Here is a 25,627-nt window from a genome sequence, read left to right as displayed (position 1 = left end):
TCCCTCCTATATAATATACACTGCTATTTTATCTCCCTAATTATGGGATGAAGCATCAAGGTTTGAAATACATATTAGCGACGCTTGACGGAGCTAGTAAAAAGGTTCCACAGGAAGCTCTTCGTTGCTGGGGTAGACAGCATGGACACCGCTAGAACGTCCCACACATCACAGCTTCTGTACCACAAGGTGGCACTGAAGATTTATTCAGGGAATGGCAGTCTGCAATAAGTATGATATCCTCCACCTCCCGGAGGGAGGCAGAAGAAATGGTGCTCCGGGGAATGCAAGAGGGAATCCTTCAGTTCACAGCAGCAGCCCGAGCCTGCTGGGGCTGGCAGGGCAGGCAGCAGCCTACCTGGAAGGCAGCACAAGAGGTAACACTGTGTAAACCTTTCTCCTTCAAATGGGCAGACTACCATTCTCTTCTTGATAACGCCTCTGCAGCTGCATGTGGAAGAGGTAAGGAAACCAGCCATTTTCTTAAGTGCTATTCTGACGCATTTCCCAAGGCTTTCTCTGTGGGCACTGCAGGCCTGGAGGGCTCTGGCTTCCTGGTATTGTTCAGGATGTTCTATTTTACTTTGAACCTTGAGCCTAGGCTTAGACCACAAAAATCATGTTTCAGGACCACAGAAAAGAACTTGCTGCACAGTCTACTGCTCTTCTGCAAGAACAGAAAACTCAAAGCTATTTTAATAGCTGCATGTGGTGCAGCAGCCAGTCAGTGAAGCAAAGGTTTGCTCAAGACTTACTGGTCAGCCTGGTTACCATCATTAACACTAGTTCCAAACAACTCTGCTGTTAGATGATTGCCACCAGTTTGCAAGTATCTCATCTGCCCATGCTATTGCCAGCAAGACAGTTCCCGGTTTCTATTAGCTATCCAAGTCAGTCGCCCCAGCATCAGCAAAGCCAAGAAAGGCAAGTGTGAACTGCCTCTCATTCCAATTCTCTTCCCTATACTTGAACAAATGCCTCAAAGCAATGCAAGAGAATAGGTACTTTACAGCGATGGCACATAGTTCAAGCACTGCCTCTCTCTACAGCTATAATCATTAATCTCTGAATTGACTCATAGTCCTACAGTGTACTGAATACTCTGCACACGTAGTATCCCAGTGCAATAAGGTTCAGATGTAAATATTAACCACAGCCAGAGCAAAAGCCAATAGGTTTTTTTTTTTTGTTGGACCTGTGCTTATAAAGCCTCATCCCTCACACTCCTGGGATTACATGGGAAAGAGCTCCATATGCTCATGGGCACAAATCCAATAGCCAGTCTTCATTAGGAAAGAACTCTACAACGCTACAGGATCTAAATCCTCTCTATACCTCTTTTGCTGCCAAGTGTGTGGGACGCTGCACACAATAGAACTGAACATGAGGGCTGTGACAAAGGAGAAGAGAACCAGGTAGATGAGGCCTTCCACTCCATCATAGCAAAAGCCCGTCAAAGCCTGGACGTAATCCTGGAGAGAGAAATGAGCACAGTTTCCTGATCACTAGAGAGTTAACATTGAGCTCTAATTCAAAAGCCCTTCCCCTGGACTACGTTCTCTGAAACAACTTACAAGATTGTAGTCCCTTTTCCAGAGCATACTTCAATTTTCATTTTGGGGATCCTAAGTGTTTTTCATAACTGACCTTTACCCTTATTTCCCCTCATAAAGCCTAACTCAGACATGGGAATATTTTCAACCCCACACAATACAAGTTTAAAAGAAAAAAAAAAGAAAAAAGCCAAGACAAACTTATCCACCAAACTCAAGATACCATATTTTTCATTAAGCCTCTCAGCTCCCTCACTATGTCCCATTGCCCAAGAACACAAGCATGGACTATCTGTTTCTCTGCCTTCAGAGATGCAGCTAGGGCAACAGTTAGGCCATGCTATACTGCAACTATAAGGCATTCCACTCCACAGGAAAGGTAACAAGCTATGTGCTATAGAAAAAAAAAACCTGAAGGCCCCTGAAACCTTAGGGCTGCAGCTTGTAGATGTATAAAGGCATATTATCTAGTTTCCTATGTTGATCTTTAAACAGAAAGCTAACTTGATCCAAATTCCCATTCTCCTTTCTGCTGGAGTCAATCAGTAAAAGCTGTTGTAAACTGTTTGGCACACCAGAGATTTGAAACTCCAAAATAATCAGTATACTACAGGCTCTACACCCCCTTTGTTCTTTCTTAGCTCAAGCCCAGTTACTGAGTACTCACCAAATGCAGACTCCGACAGTCTACTAAAGCCGTCAGTTGCTGCAAGTTGATCTCTGTTGAATTTAAAACCTCCTGGATCCGAGTAAGATACTCCTGTAAGCAACAAGCTAGCAATTACGGCAAGGAAATGGCTTAGCAGGAGCTGATCTTGGGCTTGGTACAAGGGTAAAGGAAGCCAGAAAGCACAGGGAGAGCAAACTTGAGGAGAGTTACCTTGGAGGTGGGGTACTCTCTGCTTGCTGACCTCATGAGTTCCATAACATCATCCTGCATTTCCACCAGAGCCTTATGACTTCCCGACAGCTTCTGCTCAACACAAAACACACAATGTTTTAGCAATTCAGGCCACATGAACCAACAGAACTCCTGGGAAAGAAGACTTAAATCCTGTTCCCAAACACTGAAGCATCATCTGTACAATCATCTGTACAACTGAGTGGTACAAGTTAAGGATGTCTCAACTGACATGGGTACAGCTGCGATAGGGTTAAGTTTGACTTTTACCAACCTGGAAGAAGTACAGACAGAAAGAAGAGGGGAAGGGAAGAACCAAAAGAAAGAAAAAAAACACCCAAACAAAATACACACACACACACACACACAAAAACCATATACACAGCTGGGGCCGGCTCCAGGACAGATGGAAAGGAGCAAGAAAAAACACAAAGCACTCATGTTCTCACTGCAGACCACAGCTGGATTTTTCTACTAAATCAGATGGCTGAGAAAGACTTAAGTTAACACTAGATGTTGTTTGTATTGGGGTGCAGCCTTCACATCCCATTAAAGCATCCCATGGGAATTTCACATGCAATAGCATGTCAGAGAGTATACTGAGCAACCAGAAACGCAACAGATGGCAACGGTGCATCATACCACAGCTTGAAGTGTTCTTACCCCACCCTTTAAAACAGAGGAAGACAAGACTTAAAAAATCCTAAATATAAATGGTGAAGCAGCTGGTGTCTGCCAAACAGTGGGTGGAGTGGGTTCATTCTGGCCTCTGATACAGAAGACAAAGTTTGGGATGGGCCCAGGTGCCGTTCCTCAGCCCCCACACAAAAGAATAATGACTCACATTTATACTTCAGGATACAGACCCTTCAACATCCAAGGGATTTAAGAGGCGTATGTGAGAATCACTCCCTCACCCACAGAAGTGGCTGCGTTTTGGGAGTGGAGTGTTGCCACCGTTTAACCGAAAAGAACCTGCGAGAAGAGATTCAAAGCAGGAAGTATGTAGTTTCCCACCCTGGCATTAATTGTGGGTGCTCTGTCTCCACGCTGCTGCCCTTAGAAGAGTGCCATGTAAACGGAGGTACCACAAACAAAGCCATGGTCCTCACCACATCACACATGGGCCCCTCTAAGAGGGCATCCTGGACCTGAAGCTACACAGGTAGCGACGAAGGTGGAAAAAGCTGCTCACTAAATCACAGTGCCACCTCTTGCACAGCTGGGAAGTAGCTACCAAAGCTTTACCAACAGGTGGAGTGCTCTAAAGCTAACACCTTGCAGCTTGCTGCATGCTGGCCTCAAAAGCCTTTAACCTATACCCTGCAGGATGCCGAGAAGGGGCGAAGGGAGCTAGGATGCTTACACTCACCTGCTGGAAAGGGTTGGGGTATCCAGCACTACAGGTAATGTAATAGCGGAGAGTATCTACAAAGACAAAAGAAAAGAAAGTCATGCTAGATACATTGTTCCAGCTTTGCAGTATTTTATGACTGCCGCAAGGGAGGTGTAAAGTTCTGAAAGTAATACACAAAATGAAAATGCAATATAAATGGAAATATTTCCCTGTCTCCGTGTAGGATTACAGTGCATGGATGGCACTAGAGAAAGGGATGTAACCTGCCTTTGGGGAGAAAACAAGGATTTGGTTGTTTTCATGGGGGGTGGGGGTGGGGGGGTGGGGTGGGTGGGGTGTTTTGGTTTTTTTTTTTTTATTTTTGAACGGTGAAAGGCACAGGGCTGCCCCACTTATATAGTTAGGTGAACCATCAAAAAAGTTTTATTCAGAAGTCAGCACTATCCGCAGTATAACCATAAGACAAGACCTTAGCCTAGATGTCGTCCAACTGGATGTTTAATTTCTGCAGCTTCCAAGTCTCAGAATACCATTCTATGGTTGCTGGAAGCAACCAGCTTTAGAGACTGCTGCCTAGGGCACACAGCAAAGAGACAACTCAACTTGCAGCCAGTTCAGTTCACCAGCCACAAAACATTAGCACAGGAGATGTAGTAGTGGTGATATAAATACAGGCTGCTATCAAAAATACCTGTGGAAGCACACCGTTGGGCCAAAGACAGTGCAACTAAACATCCCTATGCTACTACACAAAGCTGAATGTACCGCTTCCTAAGTGAACAAGTTCAAGTGTTTTAAAAAAGAAAAAAAAAAAAAAAAAGAAAGAGACCTCTTCACAACTGGGGATTCTTCTATCACATTCAAGGAGAGACTGGTTTTAGGCAGTGTTCTGTAGAAGAACATAAGAAAGCCCTCTTCAATCAAGAAAATCATAACTTTCAGTAATAGTTCCTAAAAATGGTTGCATTTTGAAAGCAAGCGAGGAAATGGATAGAAAACAACAAGTTTTGTCTTTCTGACATGTACTAGGGATGAACAAGTAAATAGTAGTCTGTTTTCTGATGGATGTCGCTTGCACGCAATTAGATTTTAATTGGATGTTTTAATTAGACTTTAACTAAAAGAGTGTATGTCATTTGTTTTGCATCCTTCTTTTGACTTACACAAAAAAAAGTTACTTTTGGTATTGAGTCAATACAGCAGACTTGATCAGGAAAGAAAGCTCCTACCATGTATTAGGATACCAGCAACATGTTATCTGTTCAAGGGACCTCAGATCATTTGCTGGTAGCATCCCAAAAGTTAGTCTTAATACTGAGTAGCTCTATCAGTAATCGCAGTACTGCAAAGATGTGCTTGTAAACTTCCAGATAAGACTGTTACAGTGCTCTGCTAGCAGCATCACCCATTTCCAGGCTTGAAGACAGTTTTATTTCTCCTTATTCAGATGTGTATGAAAGCAGCCTGGTGCTATCATGAGCCCTCCATAACACTACACCAACTGCCAGCACGCACAAGTTACAAATGTCAGGCTTTCCCCTACCATTCTCAGTAACGCTATCAAGGGAGAGAGCTCTGAAAGACTTGATCATCCAAATACCTTTAGATTATTTCTCAGGCATTTACAGTTCCTCTTCAGACAAATGGTAGTGCATCAGCTCAGCAAAATCAAGGGTGAAATTGGCTCGGTAAAGACAACAAAAGCCCCAAAACACACATACGCTCTGCATTTCCCTCCCCACTAGCATCCTTTTCGCCATTCCTTTTAATCTTCTGTCTGTGACTTTCACTAATGCATATTCCAGACTGCAAAGGTATTCTAATCAGTCCCAACTCAGAAATCGGTAAAACGCACAACCACAGGCGAGCGAACCTGTGAAGGAAGCAGACCTGACTGTATCCTGACTCTGCCACACTTCCCATAAATATTGAATGCACCTTTCAGCAAGCCAACACACTGGAGACCAAGTGGTACAACACAGACCGTCAGCTCCTGCACACTGGCAATGCAACCTGACAGCTGTTATTTATAATTCATTAGCCTACTCTGGGGCAGCTTCTGCCAGCTGCTCCATCTCCCCCCCACCAACTCTTTCTCTGGGATGACTTACATCTCCCCAGCCAAGCCTCTAAACAGCAATTAGCAAAATCTGGGCAGATAGGAGGGCAGCAAGAACTGCTTTGTGTGCCTCACTTTGGGCAGACCGCAAAAATGACTGCCCACAAGTACTGAGCCAGGGAAAGGACTGCTCCTCCCAGGCTCATAAATCACACTCAATGGCTACGGAAAAATGGATGAAAATGCACCCGCAGCTGAGAGAACAGCATAGCAACAGCAATCCACAGCATCACACACAGTGACCTAAAGGAGTTGTGATCTTGTCACATATTTATTTTAAACCAACAAACCACTAAGTTTCTCTTAAGCTCCCACAGTGGTATCAAGTTTGCATCGCCTTTGTAGGTGCATTAAGTTGCATGACATACTGCTAATACATAGCTCTAGAAATGTTTCTTCAGGGCCTTCTGGATCATCCCTGGTGGGCAGATTACAGATGAGAGTTCCTGATATCATCATAGTTTGCAGCTTGTAAGCCCAGGATAAAGATTGCTGGTTACAAGTGAAGCGAAAGGCAGTACAGTGAAATAAATGCTTCCCTTGCTTCACCCTGGAAGGCAGGATCAACAAGGCTTCCCTGTGGTAGCGCTGGCTTTGCAGCTGACAAGTGTGACACTGAACATAAAATGTGCTTTCCAAAATGGCAAAGCCAGCAGGAGCAGCCTTCCTCTGCACTGAACCCAGTGTGCTAATAGCCGTGGTGCTTTAAAGCTAAAGCTACAATAGGCAGCGAAGCTGCGTTAAAGCGATTCTGTGCTGCAAAGCCTGGGAATTAAGAGGAGCATGACCCCTGCCTCCATACCGCCAGGCTGGGAAAGAGGAAAGAGCAGGAGGCACCTTCACCAGTTTTAAACCTGGTGGAGGCTATCCTGTACAACACCAAATCTCAAATTTCTGTTCAAAAAACAGCTATACTAACCCATCATTTGCACTCTGCTAACAGCTCCAGGCAATTTCTTTCTATAATTACCCTTCCGATGCATTTTCCTCTCAAGGAAAATTCCTGAAGCTTGGATCTGATTTTTGAAGCCAGCCTTTAGGCCATCTAGTTTATAGGAGAAGGGTTAGGCAGGGTCACATTTGCAGCTGCTGTTGCTAGCAGCAATCCTCCTGACCTACTCTCTTGGTGCACAGGCAGTGTGGGAGCAGAAGGCAAGAAAGGGAACTACCCAAAATGTTTTATTTTTGCAAAGTCTGTTTTTCCTAGAAAGGAAAGTAGAACTGCCTACTAAAGACAGCTTCAGCTGCTAGAACTACTTATTGCTTCTGCAACCATGGAGACTTACTCCATTCACTTCAAAGCCCAGCTGAAATGCAAAAATGGCATTGTGCACTCGCCAAAAGGCAGCAAGAAGGTCTGGTAGGGTAAAGAGCGATCAGGAAAAAAAGATCCCAGTTAAAAAAAAAAAAAAAATCCCCACACCTAGAACAGCCCTCCTTCATCTCTACTTGAGCATTCTCTAAACAGCTTGCATTTTACATACACACCCAGATGAGACTGTCTCTGTGGGTTCAATCATCAGAGAAAGTTGAAGTGTATCGCCTGTGATGTCAAAGGAAGACGACTCTTCTGGCCAGATTTTCTTGCCCAGGTAACATGTTCTCCACCAGGAGTTTTGTTTCCCTAAGGCAACAGTCTGACAGCAAAGGGAAGTATCTGCATAACATTTATATTTCTCTCATATAAGCTACTCTTGTACTGGTGAAATCAGTCATCGCGAACCTTCAGCAAAGAGCTCGTAGCCATCCCACATGCCCTCCTCTCAAAGCTTTCTGCTAATCAGGAGTCCAACAAAACCACACAGCAAAACACAGCTTCTCAACACCGACATCAGCTCAGCAGGATTCTCAAGAGCGCTTCTTTGGGCAAACTCTTCTGCAGTGCCCGCTGAGCCCAAGTAATAACTGTGCAATCACCACGTGCCCCACATGAGGTTTTGTCCTGACTTTACTTCTAGAGAGGAAAGGGAGGTGGTGGTGGTGTCAGTCCCCCAATTAATTCAGCTTTAGGCTTCCAAGATGAGAGTGAATCAGTGAGAGGCCAATTAGGAGGCTGCACGCGACAAGAACGCTTGCTGCTTATATCTGAGCAGCTAAGTCTCAGCATCCAGCCTGACCAGCTTGGCTGGGCCGGAGGTAAAAGGCTCCATTATCCATCCCCTGAGGTTTACAGTTCCTTCAGATGAAGCGAGTGGCTGTTCACCATGCAGATTTCTAGTAAGAGAATCTGGAGAAAGCTCTTCCTGTTGTTTAGACAGATTGTGCCTTTTTATTTAATTTTATGCAATAAGTCATCTGATAACAACATGCTATCAATGAAAAAGAATGAGACTAGAAGATGGCCTCCTGCTTTGAAAATAAACATCTTGGCTGCACCAAGTCTTTTTACTAGCAGCAGGAGCCGATTATGCAGTCACTGTTCAACTCCATTGGCTTTATCTCAATTAATGAATACTGGGCGAGTTAGGCACATATATCAGCCTCTTCTGCAAAATGATTTAAGTCTCTCCTTCTCCAGGAAACCTGCATTAAGGCTCTTTGCCCCCCATTCCCCCCTCCTTTTTTTAATGCAGCGCATTTTATCTACAAAACAAGGACATCTCCTCTCCAGCTAAAAACATGACAATAATAATGCACTTAATCAGATTATTCTCAGCTCCATTAATTCTATTTAGATTTGCAAACAGCAATTAATACACAAACAGGAATATTAACATATTAGTTGTCCAGTATCCAACACGGTTATTTTTCTGTGAAAACTGCTATAACCACCACCAAAAAAAAGCATTGCAAATACGCAAACCTAGATGACTCAGTCCTAGTCTGAATGTCAGAGCATAGAGCTGGGAATATTACAACACATTATATTTAAAAACACCTAGAAGTAGTGATTAAAGGGAAAAACTGACCCAGCGCTACAAAGCTGCTTAAGATATCTTGTTGGTTCTTATATCCTTAAAAGTAGATGGCAGCACCTAGCCCGGTATGCCGTACCCCAGCACTGGGCAAAAGCAGACACCTAGGCAAGACTGAAAACGCAAGTGCCCTCTCAGCCCAACTTCAGCTCAAGTGATTCCCAAGGTAAATGTGATTCCTACATATATGGTAACTCCCAAAGGATTCTTCTTCCATGGACTACCTGAAGCCCTCCATCCATTCACACCCTCTCTTAGTCATCTCTTTTCTGAACTGAAAAATCCACGGTCGGATACACTCTGGTGAAACTAGCTGGAGCAATCTTAAAGTGTTTCTGCCTTATCTGTCTATATTGCTGTTAACGTCGGAGAGCATCACCCACAAAGCAGAGGCAGCAAACCAGAGAGTGTGAAGAGTCCGTGCACGAGAACTGGGAGCCTTCAAACAGGGCAGCTTCCTCCAAAAGAACAGCATCGGTGCTGGCTCCTAGCTGCCTACGCCTGTCTCCTCAAGCTCGATGCTCTTGTATAAATGGCTCAACTGATCACAAAGCAGCTGCTGCAAGTTACAGCCAAGCATATTAAGGGATACCAACACTTATTTCAGACTTTTAAAGATGTTTCTAAGGAGCCATTATTGGGATTAAAGTTTCATTGAGCAGTGCCACACTGCAGTCCTCGTGCTGTGATTTTCCTTCCTGCTCAGGTGCACAGGACGGTCCCAACATCGGGGACCAAGAGCTATTTCTGTAGCTTCCTGATCATAAACTATGACACAGCAGTGAAAATCCACATGGGAAGGCAGAACATTCGATCATATCCCAACCAGCTGCCTAGTGCGATGGGAGGCTCAGAAGTTAGACTGATTTCCTTCTGAAAAACAGAAAAGGCGCTCACGAACGCTCAACGGCTGCCTAACAGCAGGGAGCTGACACACCAGCAACCCACGGAAGGGGCCACCCTTCCAACTCAAGCCTGTGACAACACCTGCTCTTCCTCCTCTTCAGCATTTCACTTAGACCCATTCACTGTTATTTATGGAGCCTTAACAACTGTTATAACTCACAGTGCTGCCAGAACAGAGCCTGATTTCACCCGGGGGAGCTGACTGTCCCTGCCGGGGGAAGCAGGAGGAGGGACGGGAATGTCAGTCCTGCGCTCACCGTTAGCGTCCAAATGAATGATACTGATTAATGAAAAACTGCAGAGGCCAAGCAGACAAGGGCAACTGAAATGGAGAAGTAGCACAAAGGGGCATTTCTTCAATTTCCCAGGGTTGACCTAACTGTTACCAAACATGCTCCAGAGCTGATTTGGGTTGCCAAATTATTACAAGCACAGCTGGCATTAGCATCAGATATTTCCCCTTGGCCCCACTGACCCATTTGCCTCCTTGAACAACTAGGAGGCTAGCTTGGTACCTAAAGCCACATCTTCATCACCTTCACAGCCAAGAGAGGATTTTCATCTTGTGTCGTGTTAAACACTCATTCTCTTCCCTTATTGCATTTCTTCGTTACAAAGACTCTTCTGTATTGAGCTGCCTGGCTCTATCCTCTCCTTCCCGGGAAATCAATAAATAAGGCATTCCAAAAATAAGCTGTAGGGTGGTAATATCAACCTGTACCTACTCTTTTATACCACGTTCTGCCTCCAGACATAAACATTTCTTATTGCTTCCAATCCCTGCATCCTCAGCCATAGCTACATACCTAATTCCCTATCAGTTGCACAGTAAGGGGCAGCATTTGGCTAAGCGCATGGCCATACACTAGACCTTCTGTGCACAAGGCAAAGATTCTCTGGTTCTGCTAAATAAGAACCAGGAAAAACACAAGTGACTCTTCTTGCAAATCAGTGTCATTGCTTATTTGTGTTTTATCATACACAGAACTATACAGAGGAACTATTGGGGGAGAGAAGGTAGGAGAAAAGAAAAGTTAACTTTGTTACCTAAGCAGCAAACTCAGTCCTGAAAAATACTTTTCCTTTTTAGCACTTGTGGTATCTCTGCTGGCAGGCACCCAACCACTTTTTTGTTAAGCCACAGTTCTGAACCGCTTTTGCCCCCCCGGAGGTCCAAACTGGAGGCACCCCTCATCTCACCAACCACTTCAGTCTAAATTAGGAGCAACAAACCCCAAATCCATCAGTGCTTCAGCTGGATGCCAGTGTGATGCAGGCAAATTGCTTTAAATGGAACAGGGTAAACAAAGCAGTCAAAATACTGCATTTATAATAGAAAGGGAAATTCATACTTCTCTTTGTGGCTGTTTCCATACATTTGCCCTTTAAATTAGCTTTAAAGGGACTCCTAATTTATAGCCACCTTTAAGAGAAAAAATTATATATATTTGCTGATAACAGATATAAAAATAAGTATTCTGGATTCAGGAGTACAGACCCAAGAGCAAGGTTTAAAAAAATGACAAGCTCAAACTGCACACTGCTATTGCCACTGTTCTGTCACTTAGAGAGGAGAACAAGATTCAAGAGTGCTACGTTTAAAGCAAAGTAATCCAGGGACTTCTGTTGTTCCATCTTATCACTTATTTCCACCTGAAGGCTCTTCTGACAAAAAAAAAGTGTACATGTGCACTTCTGACTGGAGTATAAATGCTTCTTTGGGAAGAACATTGGTTTTCCAGACCTCCACACACATATGCTTTTCCCACTGTATGCAAGCTCCCCTGTTCTGTCTTAAATTCTCAGCCACTGCCATGCTCCTGTGTGACAGCTGGAGCCACAGTACCCCGTGCCAAAGCCAGTCCCAGCACTTACCAGCACTGAGCACTGCATTCTCTTCAACCACTTTGGAGATATAAGCATCGGGGTTAATACAGAAGTCACTGGAGCCCTAGATAGATGAAAGACAAAAAGGAAAAGGAATATCAAAGAACACCATATCAAAGAGCAGTTGAGCCAGGTTAACATCAGGGAACCCTCTACTATAGGGGTGTTTCAGATGCTGAAGTCTCTCATCGTCATCCCCACTAGCGCTGCTTTACACAACCGCAGCAGTACTAGCTAGCGTGCCACACCACGGAGGAAGGAGGAGCTCTGTACTTTTCATAGATGCAAATTCCTAGGACAGCTACTTAGAACAAGATGCGCTATAAAACAGGCACAGCGTAACATTAATCTTGTGTCTGATAAACCTGCAGCAAAGGGTGAATGGGACCTGGATCAGAGCCACTTACCACAGCGACAGCCAGCTCCAGACCCAAGGATCCCCAGCTGACAATCAGGGCAAACACCCCAAGCAAGCACACCCTGTGGGAGACAGACAGATGGCAGATGTAGAAACTCTCATTTCAAGCAGATCCTTTCACAAGATGTGTTATTTGGAGTGCAAAGCAATTACCAAACCCAAGAAATTATCAACCGCTATATCTTAAGATAAACCAACCCATTTTATATGTCATGGACAGCAGCAACCGGAGAAGTTTACGTCCAGCAGTTGGTTCACACGTTACCTGGCCCTGGGGCTGCAGGGGAAGGAAGAAGAGGGTGGAAGCAAAGTCTTACCCTGCTTCTAGCAGGGAAGCCAAAGGCACAAAGACAAAGGGGTGGCTGTAGGGAAGGCAGATTGAGAGATGGATAACTACAATCCCATCACTTCAACTATTCCCATTCTGGACTTTACTTTCCCAGTCCAAAGATATTCAAAGAAAAAATATGCTGTATCAAAAAAACCCCACAAAACATACTGAACCAAAATTGGACAAATCCCTCCTATTTCTAGAATAAATCAGGTTGTCAGGTGTAAGCACTGCATGGCTACAGACGGTGGGAGGGAACATCAGCCCCTGTTAGGACACCTGACTTTGGTTCCAAGCTGCGTGCATCTGAACAGCACCTAAGCATCCCACATAGCCCCAGGAGAGACAGTCACCTGCAGGCAAACAGTTCAGAGCAACAGTTTAGGTGCCTACCACTGCCATGCGAGGCCACCTCTGCACAGATTTCGAAGTTTTGTTCTGATAGCTGGAGCTCATTACCGACAGAAATAGTGGGAAGTGTCCGCTATCAAGCGGACACAAGGCAGAGGGATGACAGAGCAGTGGTCTCAGTGACATTCAGCTAGCACACACCGGTGGAAAAGGCTTTTGCACTTCCCCAGCCAGCACATTAGCTCTTCACCTTTGCTGTCAGTATGAGTACTAGAGATATGTAGGCAAAAGTGCTCCTCAAGTCCCTCAGGTATGGGGATGCAGACTAATGAGCAGTTTTGTTTTATGTATCCCTGTCTTCAAAGTAAAGGGACACCGGCTTGCTCTCTCGGGGATGCTTTTTCCTTCAGGCTTTGAACACAAGTACGTTCCTCCCGCCCACCCCTTGAAGAAAACAAAAGAAAAACCTGTTCATAACCAAGATATTCTTTATTCAAACCTACTCCAAGCATCTCTGAGGAAGGGACATACCTCTTTTCTGCTACATTTGTCTCATTGAAGACTAGAGCTTTAAAAAAAAAATAAGCCTGTGGGCCTACAATTAAAAAAAAAAAAAAATCCCTCCCTCAGTTTGCCAACTTATTTTAATCCTGAGTAATCCCCATTCTCTGAATGGATCTGTGGCTCATCTTGCAGAAGTAATGGAGCTTCACCAGACCGACCTCTGTGCGGCACTCTGGAATAAGATGGCTGAAGACTTTATTATGCTTTTTCCAAATAGATGCAAAAATTATCGGCCATGGATCAGCAAGGTTCTGTGGTTTTATGACATAAGGACAACATTGCTTGGTGCCTCTAGCTGAGCATAGTAATCAGTTCAATAAGACACATTTGTTGTTTTACTTTAAATGAAGATGACTGGGTCAGTAACTGATTGCTTGGCTAAAAGACTAAAACTGGCATTTCACCATCTTGCTTGGCTGTGATACACTTGCTTCTTTATGCCATGTGCTCCCTTTGGGGAATGCCTTAATATGAACTTCAGGGAATGAGATTCTAATTTAAACCCTGGGTTTACCATCTGTGCACACACTTGGACTTTTGTCTGTATAACCTGCCAGGTATGAAGTCATCTGGCAAATAATAAATCTGAATATGCATTCCAATTATTAATGGCATCACCATGTACCAGGATAAACTCTTGGCCATGTCAGTTGTCAAACTGTCACTGTGCTTATGATACCGGTATCTTTGCCAAATATGCCAAGCTAAACCAAACTACAGGAAAGGGAGAGGAACATTTTTTTTCTTGTAATGGGGCCTGAGCATGGCAGCATTTGCAGTGGTTTTTAGAAATAGACATGCATTAATATTGCAGTACCATGGCAACAAGACTCCTCCTCATAACTGTACAAACCATTGTTTGTTCTCAGTTTAACATTTCTTCAGGTGTGACAGCCAAAGGTAAACAAGAGCAGATCGTGACACAAAAGGCATGCTACCAGGTTGTGTAGACACATGCAATGCTTATAATTGATTAACAAATGCCTTCATAACTGTAGAGAATTAAAGGGAGATTTTTTTAAAGCCTGTAAATTTAAGGGAGGATGTTCACATTACTCTCTCCCAGCAAACAGAGGCTAGTAACGCTACCCAGTGAAAGGCAGACCGCCCAGATGGAGTTCCTTGTCTTTGATGCAAAAGCAACGGACACCAGTACCATTGCATTTTATAGCTCAAGAACCTTCCTGTGAACATCCCTCATGTAGCCCTAATCCTATCCACAGAGCTACACTCTACAAAGTCTCTCTATATCGAGAGGCAAATTTAAGCTGTTCAGTCTCAGAATTCCTTGAAATCGACTGACAAGAGTCTAGAGGTTTAAACTAGCAGGCACTTGCATTCAGCTGACCTTCCTTTATGCACTGCGCCTGGGTCGGGACTTACCCCATAAGAATGGCCCTGGAGTTTCTAATGAGCCCAAAGAGCACCAGCAAACAAATCAGGACATGGAACAGGAGCAGGCCCAGGTATCCCAGCCACCTGTGGCAAAAAAAAAACCAAATCCAACACATAGTCTGCAAAGGAAAACTGGTGTATAAAAGGCACAGATCAAGAAGCTAGTGTGACTCGTGGGAAAAACGTAACCCTTCTTTTCTTCAAGTAAAAGCCACCACTAATGATTAATCTCCAGAGAGCTCTGGATATTTGCTGGGTCTGGAGTCGAGGCAGGTAAAAGCATTTACACAACATGCACAGAATACACAGTTGTTGAGAACACAGCTGGACACCATCACGTGAAGAACAGGCTTTGCAGCTTCTTGAACTTCCTAGACATTTGTTAGAAAATGCTTCAGTTATTCCACATGTGTGGACAGAGGTTTTCTTTTGTGGAATACATTGGATGCGGTCTTTTATTGAAGAAGTTTAATAAAAAGGAATGTTAGAGTATTGTGTTAACGTATGGAACTAGTTCAGTTTTCCACTCTATTTAGTTAATGTGTCACACAACTACAATGCACTTATTAGGACACAAGAGTAGCTATCTCTGTAGCTGTTTTCTTCCCCAGTGTTAGAACACAAGCTACAGACTTTGTACATTGAGAATAAGTTTCCCTTCAGCTGGTGGTAAACATAGTTAAGAAAAAAGTTGTTGCCATGCATTTTGATTTAAACTGAATGCAATTTTGCCATAAGAAACAAATCCGCTGGATGCACCATGAACACCTGCAGTAATATATACAGCCTTTGGCTCAGCCACCCAGAACATGCACATCACTGCTGCAAAACAGGCCAAACCAGATGCTACAGCCACTACACTACAGCATGCTACACACCTGTACCAGTCATAGAGGTCAATCTGAATTGCCAGCTCCTCCAGAGACAGCTCTTCATTCTTCCAAAAGGGGATCTCGGTTGTTTGCCTGACCAGATCATCCAAGAGACCTTGCAGTTTCTGGATAACATGCAGGTAGTCTGTCTGCTTTGTGAACATCTCCTCCAGGATGAGCAAGTTCGGTTCCACTGTTTGGTTCAGGGCCACTGCGGTATCTAGTACCTATAGTATGGCAAAGAAAAAAAAATAAAAATAATTAAAGGACAGGAAGTCAAGGAAGTAAAAGAGGATTCATCCTTACTAGCAAGTTACGGACAGCTTCCAGATTACCAGTTCTCTGTCTTAAGAGGCTCAGAATGCTTACCCTTCAAAAGCAACTTATAAGCATCTATAAAGTAGATACTTTGCAAGTAGTCCAGTGATGGCATCCCAGCTGAGCCTTTAACACATGTACACATTTTGCAGCCATCAGGGTTGCAGAATGATGCCATGAAATTAGAGGTAGCACAGCAACAACTGATTGTACTAAATTGATACATTTTACTAAGAGACTTGTCTGCTTTGGCCTGCCTCCTCTTCCGGGTGTGGAAGAGAGCTGATCAGAAGCTGTTTTTAAACCTAGAAAAGAGAAGACTTCATTTAACAAGCTGTGTTTGCTTTGGTATTTTTAGAAAAGCTGAAGAAAGCACTACTCCATTAATGGAAATTTTAGCACATCTCCAAGCCCAGAGACTAACAAAAAAGAGGAAGAGATACAGGCACAAGCCACATTCAAGAGAAGAGGTGCTGAGCAAGTCTGCTCATTCCCACACTCCCCATTTGCTAACGTGTCTCCCTAGTGCCTACCCGGTCTTGGACACCTGCCACAGTGCGGTTTGCATGGCGTAGCGAGTACGTCAGCCGGTGAATGCCATCACTGGTCTCTCCATTCCCATAGAAGCCAACAGCAATTCCAGCACTGCAGAGAAAGAAAGCAAGAAAGGGTAGAGTTAAAGCTAAAAGGCAAGCTATATAACGCACGGCTTACCGCTACAGCACCCTTCATAGTCACATCAGCACTTTCCACAGAAAGGGAAGCCGTGTGCCTCCACAAAGGGTAGCTGGGGTAGTCGTGCTCCTCAGCAACCACTAAAAAAATTCACCTGTAAACATTTGGTGGCTGTGTGGAAAACACGGGCAATTCTCTGTATAGTATCCATATGATGAACAGCGGAACACCATCCCTTCTCAATATGTATCCTTCATTTATGGTACAATAATGAAAATCTATTAGAGAACTGTTAGAGAGTTCAGATCTAGCCATGGGCAACCAGAAATCCAGCCAGCCAAGCGGCTCTCCAGCAGCTCCCACAAGAGCTACCGTTGCTATGTCAGGAGACGCATGCCTTCTCTGGATGTGAAATAACAGATTGTTTTGTTACATTTTTTAAAAGCAGGACACAAAGAGCTTGCATTGACTACTTGCCCACGGTGGTGGTTCCTCTAGATCTATTATCCCTGCCCTCTTCTCTACACTGTGAAATATCTATGAACATCATCTATCTTGATTTATCTTCCCATTAGTAGCATTTGTGTCGCACTGCTTTAGAGTACTGGGAAGGAAGGCTTAATAACTTACTGGGACAAAAGGCTTATTTATTTTTAAAGCAAGCGAATTTCAAGCTTGCAGACACAATTCAACTCCAGCTGCTTAGCAAATTACCACCTATCAGCCGATTTGCCATAACTGTCCACACGTATCAGTCTGCCCCAATTATGAAGTAAACCATATTAGCTTAAGCCTCACTTAAAGGAGGAAGATCCTATAAATGAGTTGCAACCGGGATATTATCTCATGCAAGTCTGCAATACCTCTTCTATTAAGACATTGCTGCAGAACTCACAGTTGTTCTTCCCAAGCCCATTTTTTCCTAATAATGGAGGAGGAAAGAACTTGTGAAGGGGTCACACAACTAAACTCAGGGCAAACAAACATTACCAAGATACCAATTTCCTATTCTCATGTCATATTTAGCTTCAGAGCACCCAGGATCTTTTCTGGGAAGGTTCTCAAGACACCAAGGTTGTGTTTGTGGTAGTAGAAAGGAAGGCGGTGGTGGTTTCGGTGTAAATCTAAAGTTATTCTGGATGAAACATTTAGTGTCTTCACAACAACTTTGTGCTTGGGTTACAGCACTGCCCTCACAGAGTTGGTTTGAAGGAGGAATAAAAGAGGAAGGAAACAAGCCAAACAACAGCTCTCAGAACAAGTAAGCGTAGCGCCTTTGTTTAACAGGAAGGGTCACTAAAGGACGTTAGGCATTCTTCACCACCATCACCACCCGGCTGGGAAATGAACCCAAGCAGGCAGGCCAGAGTGGGCTTTGTCTAGATAACAGACCCTTGCACAGATTTGCTCTGGCACCCGCATCAATCTGCAGCCCAAACGACTGTTTCTGCTCTTGCTCCCCTCCTGCAGGAAGACAGCATCCGTCCCTCCTTTCCTGGGCTCATCCACTTCAGAAAGAGTGAGCAGAACAATGTAGTTCACCTGGTTGCATTTCTACTTTCTCCTCATACATACAAGAAATGGAAGCAAAGATCATGCACTGGAAGAGGATCCACTATGAAAATCTGTATCATCCTCATGCTTTTTCCAACAATTGAATCTCCATAAATTATAGAGAGCTTGGCCCATAAAAGCCTCAGCTGAAGAGTTTTCCAGGGACAGTAGGCAGCCTACATTATACACACACAGAGAGGCAGCAGGTATGTAACTCTTAATATTTAGTGTTAATACAAGAAACCAGCCTCTTTCTTCATGAACACCATTCCTCAAACGCTTTCCTAATGCAAATGATGCTGATAATTAAAGAGAGAAAAGCCCTCTGCATTCCTCCCTGGTTGCAGCTATTACCAAAGCTTGATAACACATGTCTAGGATGCACAGGGGTGGAGGGGATAAAAAAAGACACACACGCACCCCTCCCCCTGAACTAGAGAGATTACAGACCTAGAACTATGCCCAGGACAAGGCAACTCAGCATCCCATTGCGGCAATTACAAACCTCTGGCTTAAATTTCCCCTTGTCTTATCAGAGCAAACAAATTCAGACAGACCCTTTCACTCTCCTGAGCAGCAGAAAACTTAAACAGTTCTTTCTACTATAGACACCAAATAAATTCCAGAACATTCTTGACATTCAATATGCATATCTGACCCCTTTAATTGGTGAGCGATTTTTATTCAGCCTGTTACAGCTACTAGAAGCCTATTCTTTCAGCAAAGGCTTGGTAAGTGCCCAAAACCTGCGGCTTGGCTCTCAGTATTCCCAGCACAGTAGCACTGTTTTGGTGGAAAAGACTCAGAAACAGCACTCTGAAGTAGCAGCAGTCATCTTGTCCTTAAGGATGCAGCACAGCTAGGTATATTAGCCAGTTTACTCAAAGGTACCATTTATGAAGCGCTAGCAACTACAGGCAAGTGACTTGAAACTCATCACTCTATTTGAGGCAGAACCAGCCCAGCAGCCATCCTCGTAGGCTTCCTACCCAGCCCTGCATGAACCACAGCTTCAGCTGCCCTTAACCCTCTAGGCACAGTCACTGCTCCTGAGAGAAAACACTAGAGCAACAGGAACTGGGATAAAAGCCATTTAATTCAAGGAACAATTCCTCTAGACATGCATATCACACATTCATTGGAAACTACACATAAAGCATTAATTATTCCATTACTGCCCAGCAAAAGCCAGCTCTGCATTCACACCCTGTGCTAGCAAGAGCCACTTACACAGCCATTCCTTCTCCTAGGAGCAAGCTTGTACAGTTTTGTGGCAGTTCCCCCTTCTATCCTGCTAGAGAGGGAAGGAAACCATCCCCGAAGGCCAGAAGCCCAGGCTGGGGACAGCTGCCCGGACCCACGCTGTGACTGAGGAGGGGGCAGAGCTGAAGGGCAGGCAGCGGGGGAACTGCCAGTGGGGCAAGAGGAGAGAACCACTGCTGTTTAGTTTTCTGTTTGCATTTGGCTTCATCTAAATCCAACAGTTGTTTCAAATCCCTGCCTACACACACTGGTATAAGTTGCTATTGTTTAAAGCAGATTTAGGGATTTGCACTAGTTTTTAACTACTTTTTATTTTATTAAAGGGAAACAGAGGGGCTCCTTCTATTTAAGTGCATTCTTTTAAAGTAAAAATAGATCAACTCCTCTTAACCCAACAGCGTACGTCCTTGAGGTCAGGATAAATCACATGGCTTCTTGCACAAACCTCGGGGTGCTCAGCAGCCTAAGACACAGCAGATCCATCTACCGGTACAGGATGACAAAACCATTGCCCAATGGGGAAGCCTGCGTTTCTGTCACGCAGTGTGGATAGAAGAACAGCATTCCTCAATGACACAGCTCTTTTCCACCCTAGCACCCTCTGGAAGATACTCCAACGCATTTTCAATGCTTCTATAGAAAAGTCATCTCCACTTCTGCTATTCTTGCTTCTGTCGCACTCCCCTCCCTAGCGCGCACACGCACACCTCTCTCCTCCTGAATCCACACCATCCCATCCTCAGTTCTTCCTCCCAAACTTACCTCTGTCAGTCTCCTGTCGCTTCCACTAACCCCACCTCTCCCTTGCCTTCCTTCCCACTAATATTTTTGAATAAAAATCTAACTAACTAACTAACTAAATCTACCAAGCTCTTACAGGCCATTTAAAAAGTTGCTCCTGCTGTTCAATACTGCATTTAAAAAGCCACTTGGCTACTCAGTCATTTTGGTAAGTTTTAGGAAACCCACTTATGTTTAAGTCAAGAAAACACTGCACTCCTGAGATTAACATTATCGTGACCGGTGCTCACCCACAGAAACACACCAGAGAGAGACAGTACGCTATACCAGCTCTTCAAAGAGTTATATGACATGAGACAGAAAAGCAGCACGCCATGCTTTCTGTGTACTCCTACAGATACAACAGTATGATGTAAGGTACCACAGGTTGCGTACACACACTTCAGTATCACTTTTCAGCAAGACTCAAGAAATTCAAGTCTGGACAACAGCTTTCCTGCTGTCTGTATGCAAGAGTCACATGGGCTTAGGACATCCCCTGATAAAGAACCAGAAAAGAAAAATCAAGTGTAATTCCAAATTAGCTTGCAATGCAACCTGCAAAATAACATTTTCTGGATTATGCAAGGTATACATGAACAGCAGAGTGTTTATCTGATACATAGAACATACAAATGCCTTCTGGTGGATAGATTCTCCTGTTGTAGTACCCACGCACTCACAGTGAAAACCCCTCTGGGTACCCAGTCACCAGTCTGAAAAGATGAACACTAGCCATTCACATCACATCCTTAGAAATGAATAATCTAACTACACCAAGTCATCTTTAATTACAGGAACTTCATAAGGAGAACCCTTTTTAGACTTCATGTTCTCAGGAGGAATGTTAATTTGTCTGTCTAATTACCACCTTGCACTTTCGCACCAAGGGAAAGCGCTATTACTGGCACTTGAGAAAGCAAGTTTTCACCATCTATTTGTACCAATTTCTTTCAGGTATCCTCTCCATGAAGTTTCCTACCCACCTTCGGAGCTGAGCTCCCTTCTGGAAGAGTTAGGGTCACCTAACTGGTGGATGAGATGATTTATAAAACAACTCCCCATACACAGAAACTGATCAAAATCGGTAAGGGCTAGAAATGATCTAAGTATTCAAGGAATAATCTACGCAAATCATTCCTGCAGCTTTGTGGCTAGAGCAACTGGAAAGACTCATTAGAGAGACATTTTGTTGGAGAGCTCCTGCTAACCAGTTATGCCTTCCTGCTGGCTCAGCATCTCCCTTTTGCTCAGCAGGAAACATCGAGTCATTAGGAAACAGTGATCCATAGTACTCAGCAGGATTCACAGTACAAACAGCCCTCTGGGATTAAGTACTACCTAGATAAGCATCTAATAGGCACGGCTGGACTTAACCAGAGTTAACTAGTTCTCAACTAGGAAGACAATAGTCCACTTCATGGTACTCGGACAGACCAGACCAGCTGCTGTTTGGAACATCTCGCTGCTTCAGCATCCAAGCTACTTCTTTCCCCTTGCGTACCATGGTGCAAACTGCCTCCCAGGTCAGCCTACTGTCAGACAGACATTCAGAATAGCCTTATTCCCCATCACTCTGAAATGTAACAGCATCTGCCAGTCTGGCACTTCTGTTACATGTAACGCACAGCTAGGATAGGATATATCCAGTGGACTAATCTTTAGCTGTTGGTATCTAACTGGGACTTGCTGCTAGCACAGATTAGATTCCTTGCTTGTCAGAAGCCATATCTGCATTCCCAGCCAGACGCTGAGCAGAGAGTGCCAAGAGGCACCGGTTCTATGCACTGTCGCATCCAGCTGCTCTAAGAGGGGCAGAAAACCGATCTCGGCTTTGCAGGAGAGCAGCAGCACTTGGACAGCACCTTCACTCGCCACGGATGGTACCAACCTGCTATCGCTCAAGCGCGTGAACTTCACAGTGGAAATTTAAAAGAAGTCAAGAAAAATATTCATCCAATATCACTGTAGATTCTGGTAGAATCTTAGTTTTAAGGATACTCCTGCATTTAATACTTGCAAAAACAAATGGTACACCAAGGATGAGAACCAATGGTTCAGATTTTGAGGAAGCCTAAGCAGTTTTCCAGCTTGCAGACTTGACTAGGAGTCGCATCAAGTTTACCAGAATTTATATGCTGAACTTCCAACTTTAAGTTGTGTCACGCACGCTCTGGGAGACATGCAGAATACCTCCTTCTCACCCTTTCTACAGTTAAAAACAAACACAACTACCACACTCTGCAGCAGCTGTCTTGGACACACATGCTGCATAACAATAGCTTACAAGAGCCTGTAGCAGCAGCACAACTATAAATAGCATCAGCTAGAGCTTCTGTAAGAAAGGGTTAGGACCACAGCACTTTCAGTGGATTAGAATGGATGCAGCTGAAGCTCTTGAGATCACTAAAAAGAAAGGTGAATGAGGCTGAGATTTCTTCTTTGCAAGTTGTTCTCTGGTTTGCCTTTCCATTCCAGGCACCTATTTGCAGTCAGCAAAGCACAGAAGAGCTCCCTGCAAAGACGGCAATATTGGCTGGTGCACTAGCTCTCCTCCTCAACACTGAGCCCTTGTCTCTACAGGTAAATCCATCCCCAGCTGCTAAACTCACAACATAATGTCTGCTCTGCCATGTTTGTTCCAGTACTTCAGGGGTTTTCTATTCTCTTAAGTATGTGCCTTGAAAGAGCAAACACACAAATGCATTAGTAGCACAACCTAGCCCTTGAACAGCTAAGCCTGGCCTTCAAGGAACATGCTCACCTCCAAAATGGCTTTAAACTAAAGGGGGGTAGATTTAGACTAGATATAAGGAAGAAATGTTTTATGCTGAGGATGGTGAAACACTGGCACAGGTTGCCCAGAGAGGTGGTGGATGCCCCATCCCTGGAAACATTCCAGGTCAGGTTGGACGGGGCTCTGAGCAACCTGATCTAGTTGAAGATGTCCCTGCCCACGGCAGGGGGGTTGGACTAGATGACCTTTAGAGGTCCCTTCCAACCCAAACTAGTCTATGATTCTATGATTCTAAAAAGATCACATACCAGATCCACCACCTATTAGCAGGTTAATACAAAAAGCGAACCACAAGACACTGCAAAACACAATCATCTCATTGTTATCTCCTTTCTGAATAGGGGACTGCTCCCAGACCTGCCAGCTCTGCAGAGGGGCAACTAAGACCACCTGGAGTCTTGGGCAAGGGCAGATGATGCCTGGAATCAGCAAGAAACACAGTGCTCAATCTCAGGGCACACGTCCATAGAGCTCAGAGTATTCATTCTGCCCAGGTCAAAACAAACTAAGTTGAAGGCTCCTTCCAGAAGTTTGCAAACATGTACCTGCTTTCAGATGCCCCATCATTAACTTTGTAGGAAATGGGATCCTCATCTGTGTTGACTTACAAAAAAAAAAACCCCAACCCAGAAAACAAACAAAATGTAAATTCTCTCCTTTTAACTTTTTCTGCACATGTTCTCCGCTAGTTACTTAGTTTTTCTTGTTTTTCAGAAACCCTTCTTTTCACCTCACCTCCAAAAACTTCTGTTGCTCAGTCATAACACGAAACATTGCTGACACTAGCACCATTACTAGCAAACCTTGGAGATGGCACATTAGTACAGATAATGAAATGCGGCAGTGTCTTACACAGGCTGCAAAATCTAAATGTCCACTCCAGTCAAATACCAATACTTCCAAACCCAAAAGAATCATCTGTGCCTCTTTCTTCCTAATCTACTCTCCCACGTAGTCATTCTTTTTGGACACCAGATTCTAAGAAATCTCCGTCTAGACTTAGTAAATATTTCAACTGTATCCATTCTATTTAAGCGATAAGCTCCCGAGGACACAGTGTCCTTGATTTACCACTTGCAAAGTATCAAAGAGCAGGACATCAGCTATTCCTTTTCACATTGCTCAAACCATTAGGCAGTTCAGCAAGTGGTAGAAAGGAAGAAAATACATTACAGATATTTGAAACATACATATACCAAGTGGAAGGAGGGATTACTGCCAACTAACTACAGACACAGCGTACCAAGTATGAAAATGCACACACAGGATACACCACCCCAAATAACAGGGAAGATCCCTTTCAGGCATCGACCGTACCTGCACACCAGGGTTGCGATGATGACGCACCACGCCGTACAGCAGCAGTCAGCATTTAGATGTTCTTCGCTCTTCCGATGGCGGCAACACAGCCAAAACGAGTAGAACAAGAGAAAGAGCAGGTCCAGAGCGAGGCAGGAAAGAGCGATGCCACCCAACAGCAACAGGGCCTGTGGAAAACAGAGACACGCGTCACATCTGACCACAGCACGGCCGTAGCGGGGGATGTGAATCAGGGCCCAGGTGTTTGAGGGCTCTGCAATAAGACAGTGCTGAAGGCCTACCTTGAAAACAAGTTGTTTTGTGGTTTTTGTATATTTTTAAAATATAAACAGGAGGTTTTTAGCCCCGCTTTCTCCCCTCTCTGCATCCCACTCAATGAAACCACATCTGTACCTAAGCAATAAACAGCTGAGCCATTTTGTCTGTCCCAGTCTGCAAACAGCCTAAGTGAATCAGAGAGGGTTTCCTCTTTACTCCTGATCAGCAATCAGCAGATTTAAAGGAAAAAAAACCCTAAAAAAAATAGTTCAGCCAGCTGCCTCTATCTGTACAGTTCTTTAATCTTCATGAATAAATATGCAGGCTTATTCATTAGAAATCCAAGTGCATGAGTGGGTTTGAAAGGGGGTGGAATTTATTATACATGCGTGAGATTGATTTAAAAAAAAAATGAATCCCCATGCAATGCTTCTGTTCAAGACAGACCTAGAATAAATGCTAAACCCCTCCATATACCATCCACATATATAGGTACAACAAACGTGGATGCTACAGACACACTGGCTTGAAGCCGTCACAAGCTGAATTGTGTTATACCTATTTCTAGTCAGATGTTCCTGGGAAGAAAGGGAAGCAATGAGTGTTTAATTCCATTCCAATTTCTTTTTATTCAGAAAATCCTGGGTGAAACCAAAAAATGCAAAACAATTTTGTTAAATAAAATGGAAAAAAAAAAATTTAAAATCCACTCTAACACCAAATCCAGCCACGCTTTCCCACATGAATGAATCAAGTAAAAGGATGATATTTTATTCATAAGCTTTTTTGGATAAACCCTTGGTAAAGGTGACAAATGCCAACTTATTAGAAATGACTTAAATATCTGGAAAGGGCCTAAGTCACCTACTGCTGCCCCGATATCGGGAAGGCAGACGTGGACCTGCATCAGCAAACCTAAAACAAAGGTTTGGGTTTTTTAAATCAGTATCTCTTTTCCTTCCCATGCAGAAATTCCTTAAAGAACATTTATACGCTTCCTCCTGATTGAAACAATAACTTCCTCCTGGGTCAAAGAAATAAAACAAAGAATACTGCAATTGAAGTGAGATTCTCAACAAAACTGGTGACCTTT

The 25,627-nt window shown here is 44.0% G+C and overlaps 1 protein-coding gene across 3 annotated transcripts in view; it reads right to left on the bottom strand.

Moving 5' to 3' along the window:
• Positions 1 to 25,627, bottom strand: part of TTYH3 (tweety family member 3) — an 80,065-nt gene that overhangs the window by 15,271 nt on the left and 39,167 nt on the right. For all 3 annotated transcript variants that reach the window (XM_076351396.1, XM_076351395.1, XM_076351397.1), the window contains exons 2-11: positions 24,274 to 24,443; positions 16,421 to 16,532; positions 15,576 to 15,796; positions 14,686 to 14,781; positions 12,046 to 12,118; positions 11,627 to 11,702; positions 3,827 to 3,882; positions 2,434 to 2,526; positions 2,221 to 2,313; positions 1,336 to 1,472 (exon numbers count right to left, since the gene is read on the bottom strand). In XM_076351396.1, the coding sequence (XP_076207511.1) occupies positions 1,336 to 1,472; positions 2,221 to 2,313; positions 2,434 to 2,526; positions 3,827 to 3,882; positions 11,627 to 11,702; positions 12,046 to 12,118; positions 14,686 to 14,781; positions 15,576 to 15,796; positions 16,421 to 16,532; positions 24,274 to 24,443 (1,127 nt within the window). The remainder of the gene's footprint in view (positions 1 to 1,335; positions 1,473 to 2,220; positions 2,314 to 2,433; positions 2,527 to 3,826; positions 3,883 to 11,626; positions 11,703 to 12,045; positions 12,119 to 14,685; positions 14,782 to 15,575; positions 15,797 to 16,420; positions 16,533 to 24,273; positions 24,444 to 25,627) is intronic.

This window comes from Aptenodytes patagonicus, chromosome 13, assembly GCF_965638725.1.
Source record: "Aptenodytes patagonicus chromosome 13, bAptPat1.pri.cur, whole genome shotgun sequence".
Classification (NCBI taxonomy): domain Eukaryota; kingdom Metazoa; phylum Chordata; class Aves; order Sphenisciformes; family Spheniscidae; genus Aptenodytes; species Aptenodytes patagonicus.
The sequence above is the reverse complement of the archived record's forward strand: the minus strand, read 5'-3'. Positions and strand labels throughout refer to the sequence as shown.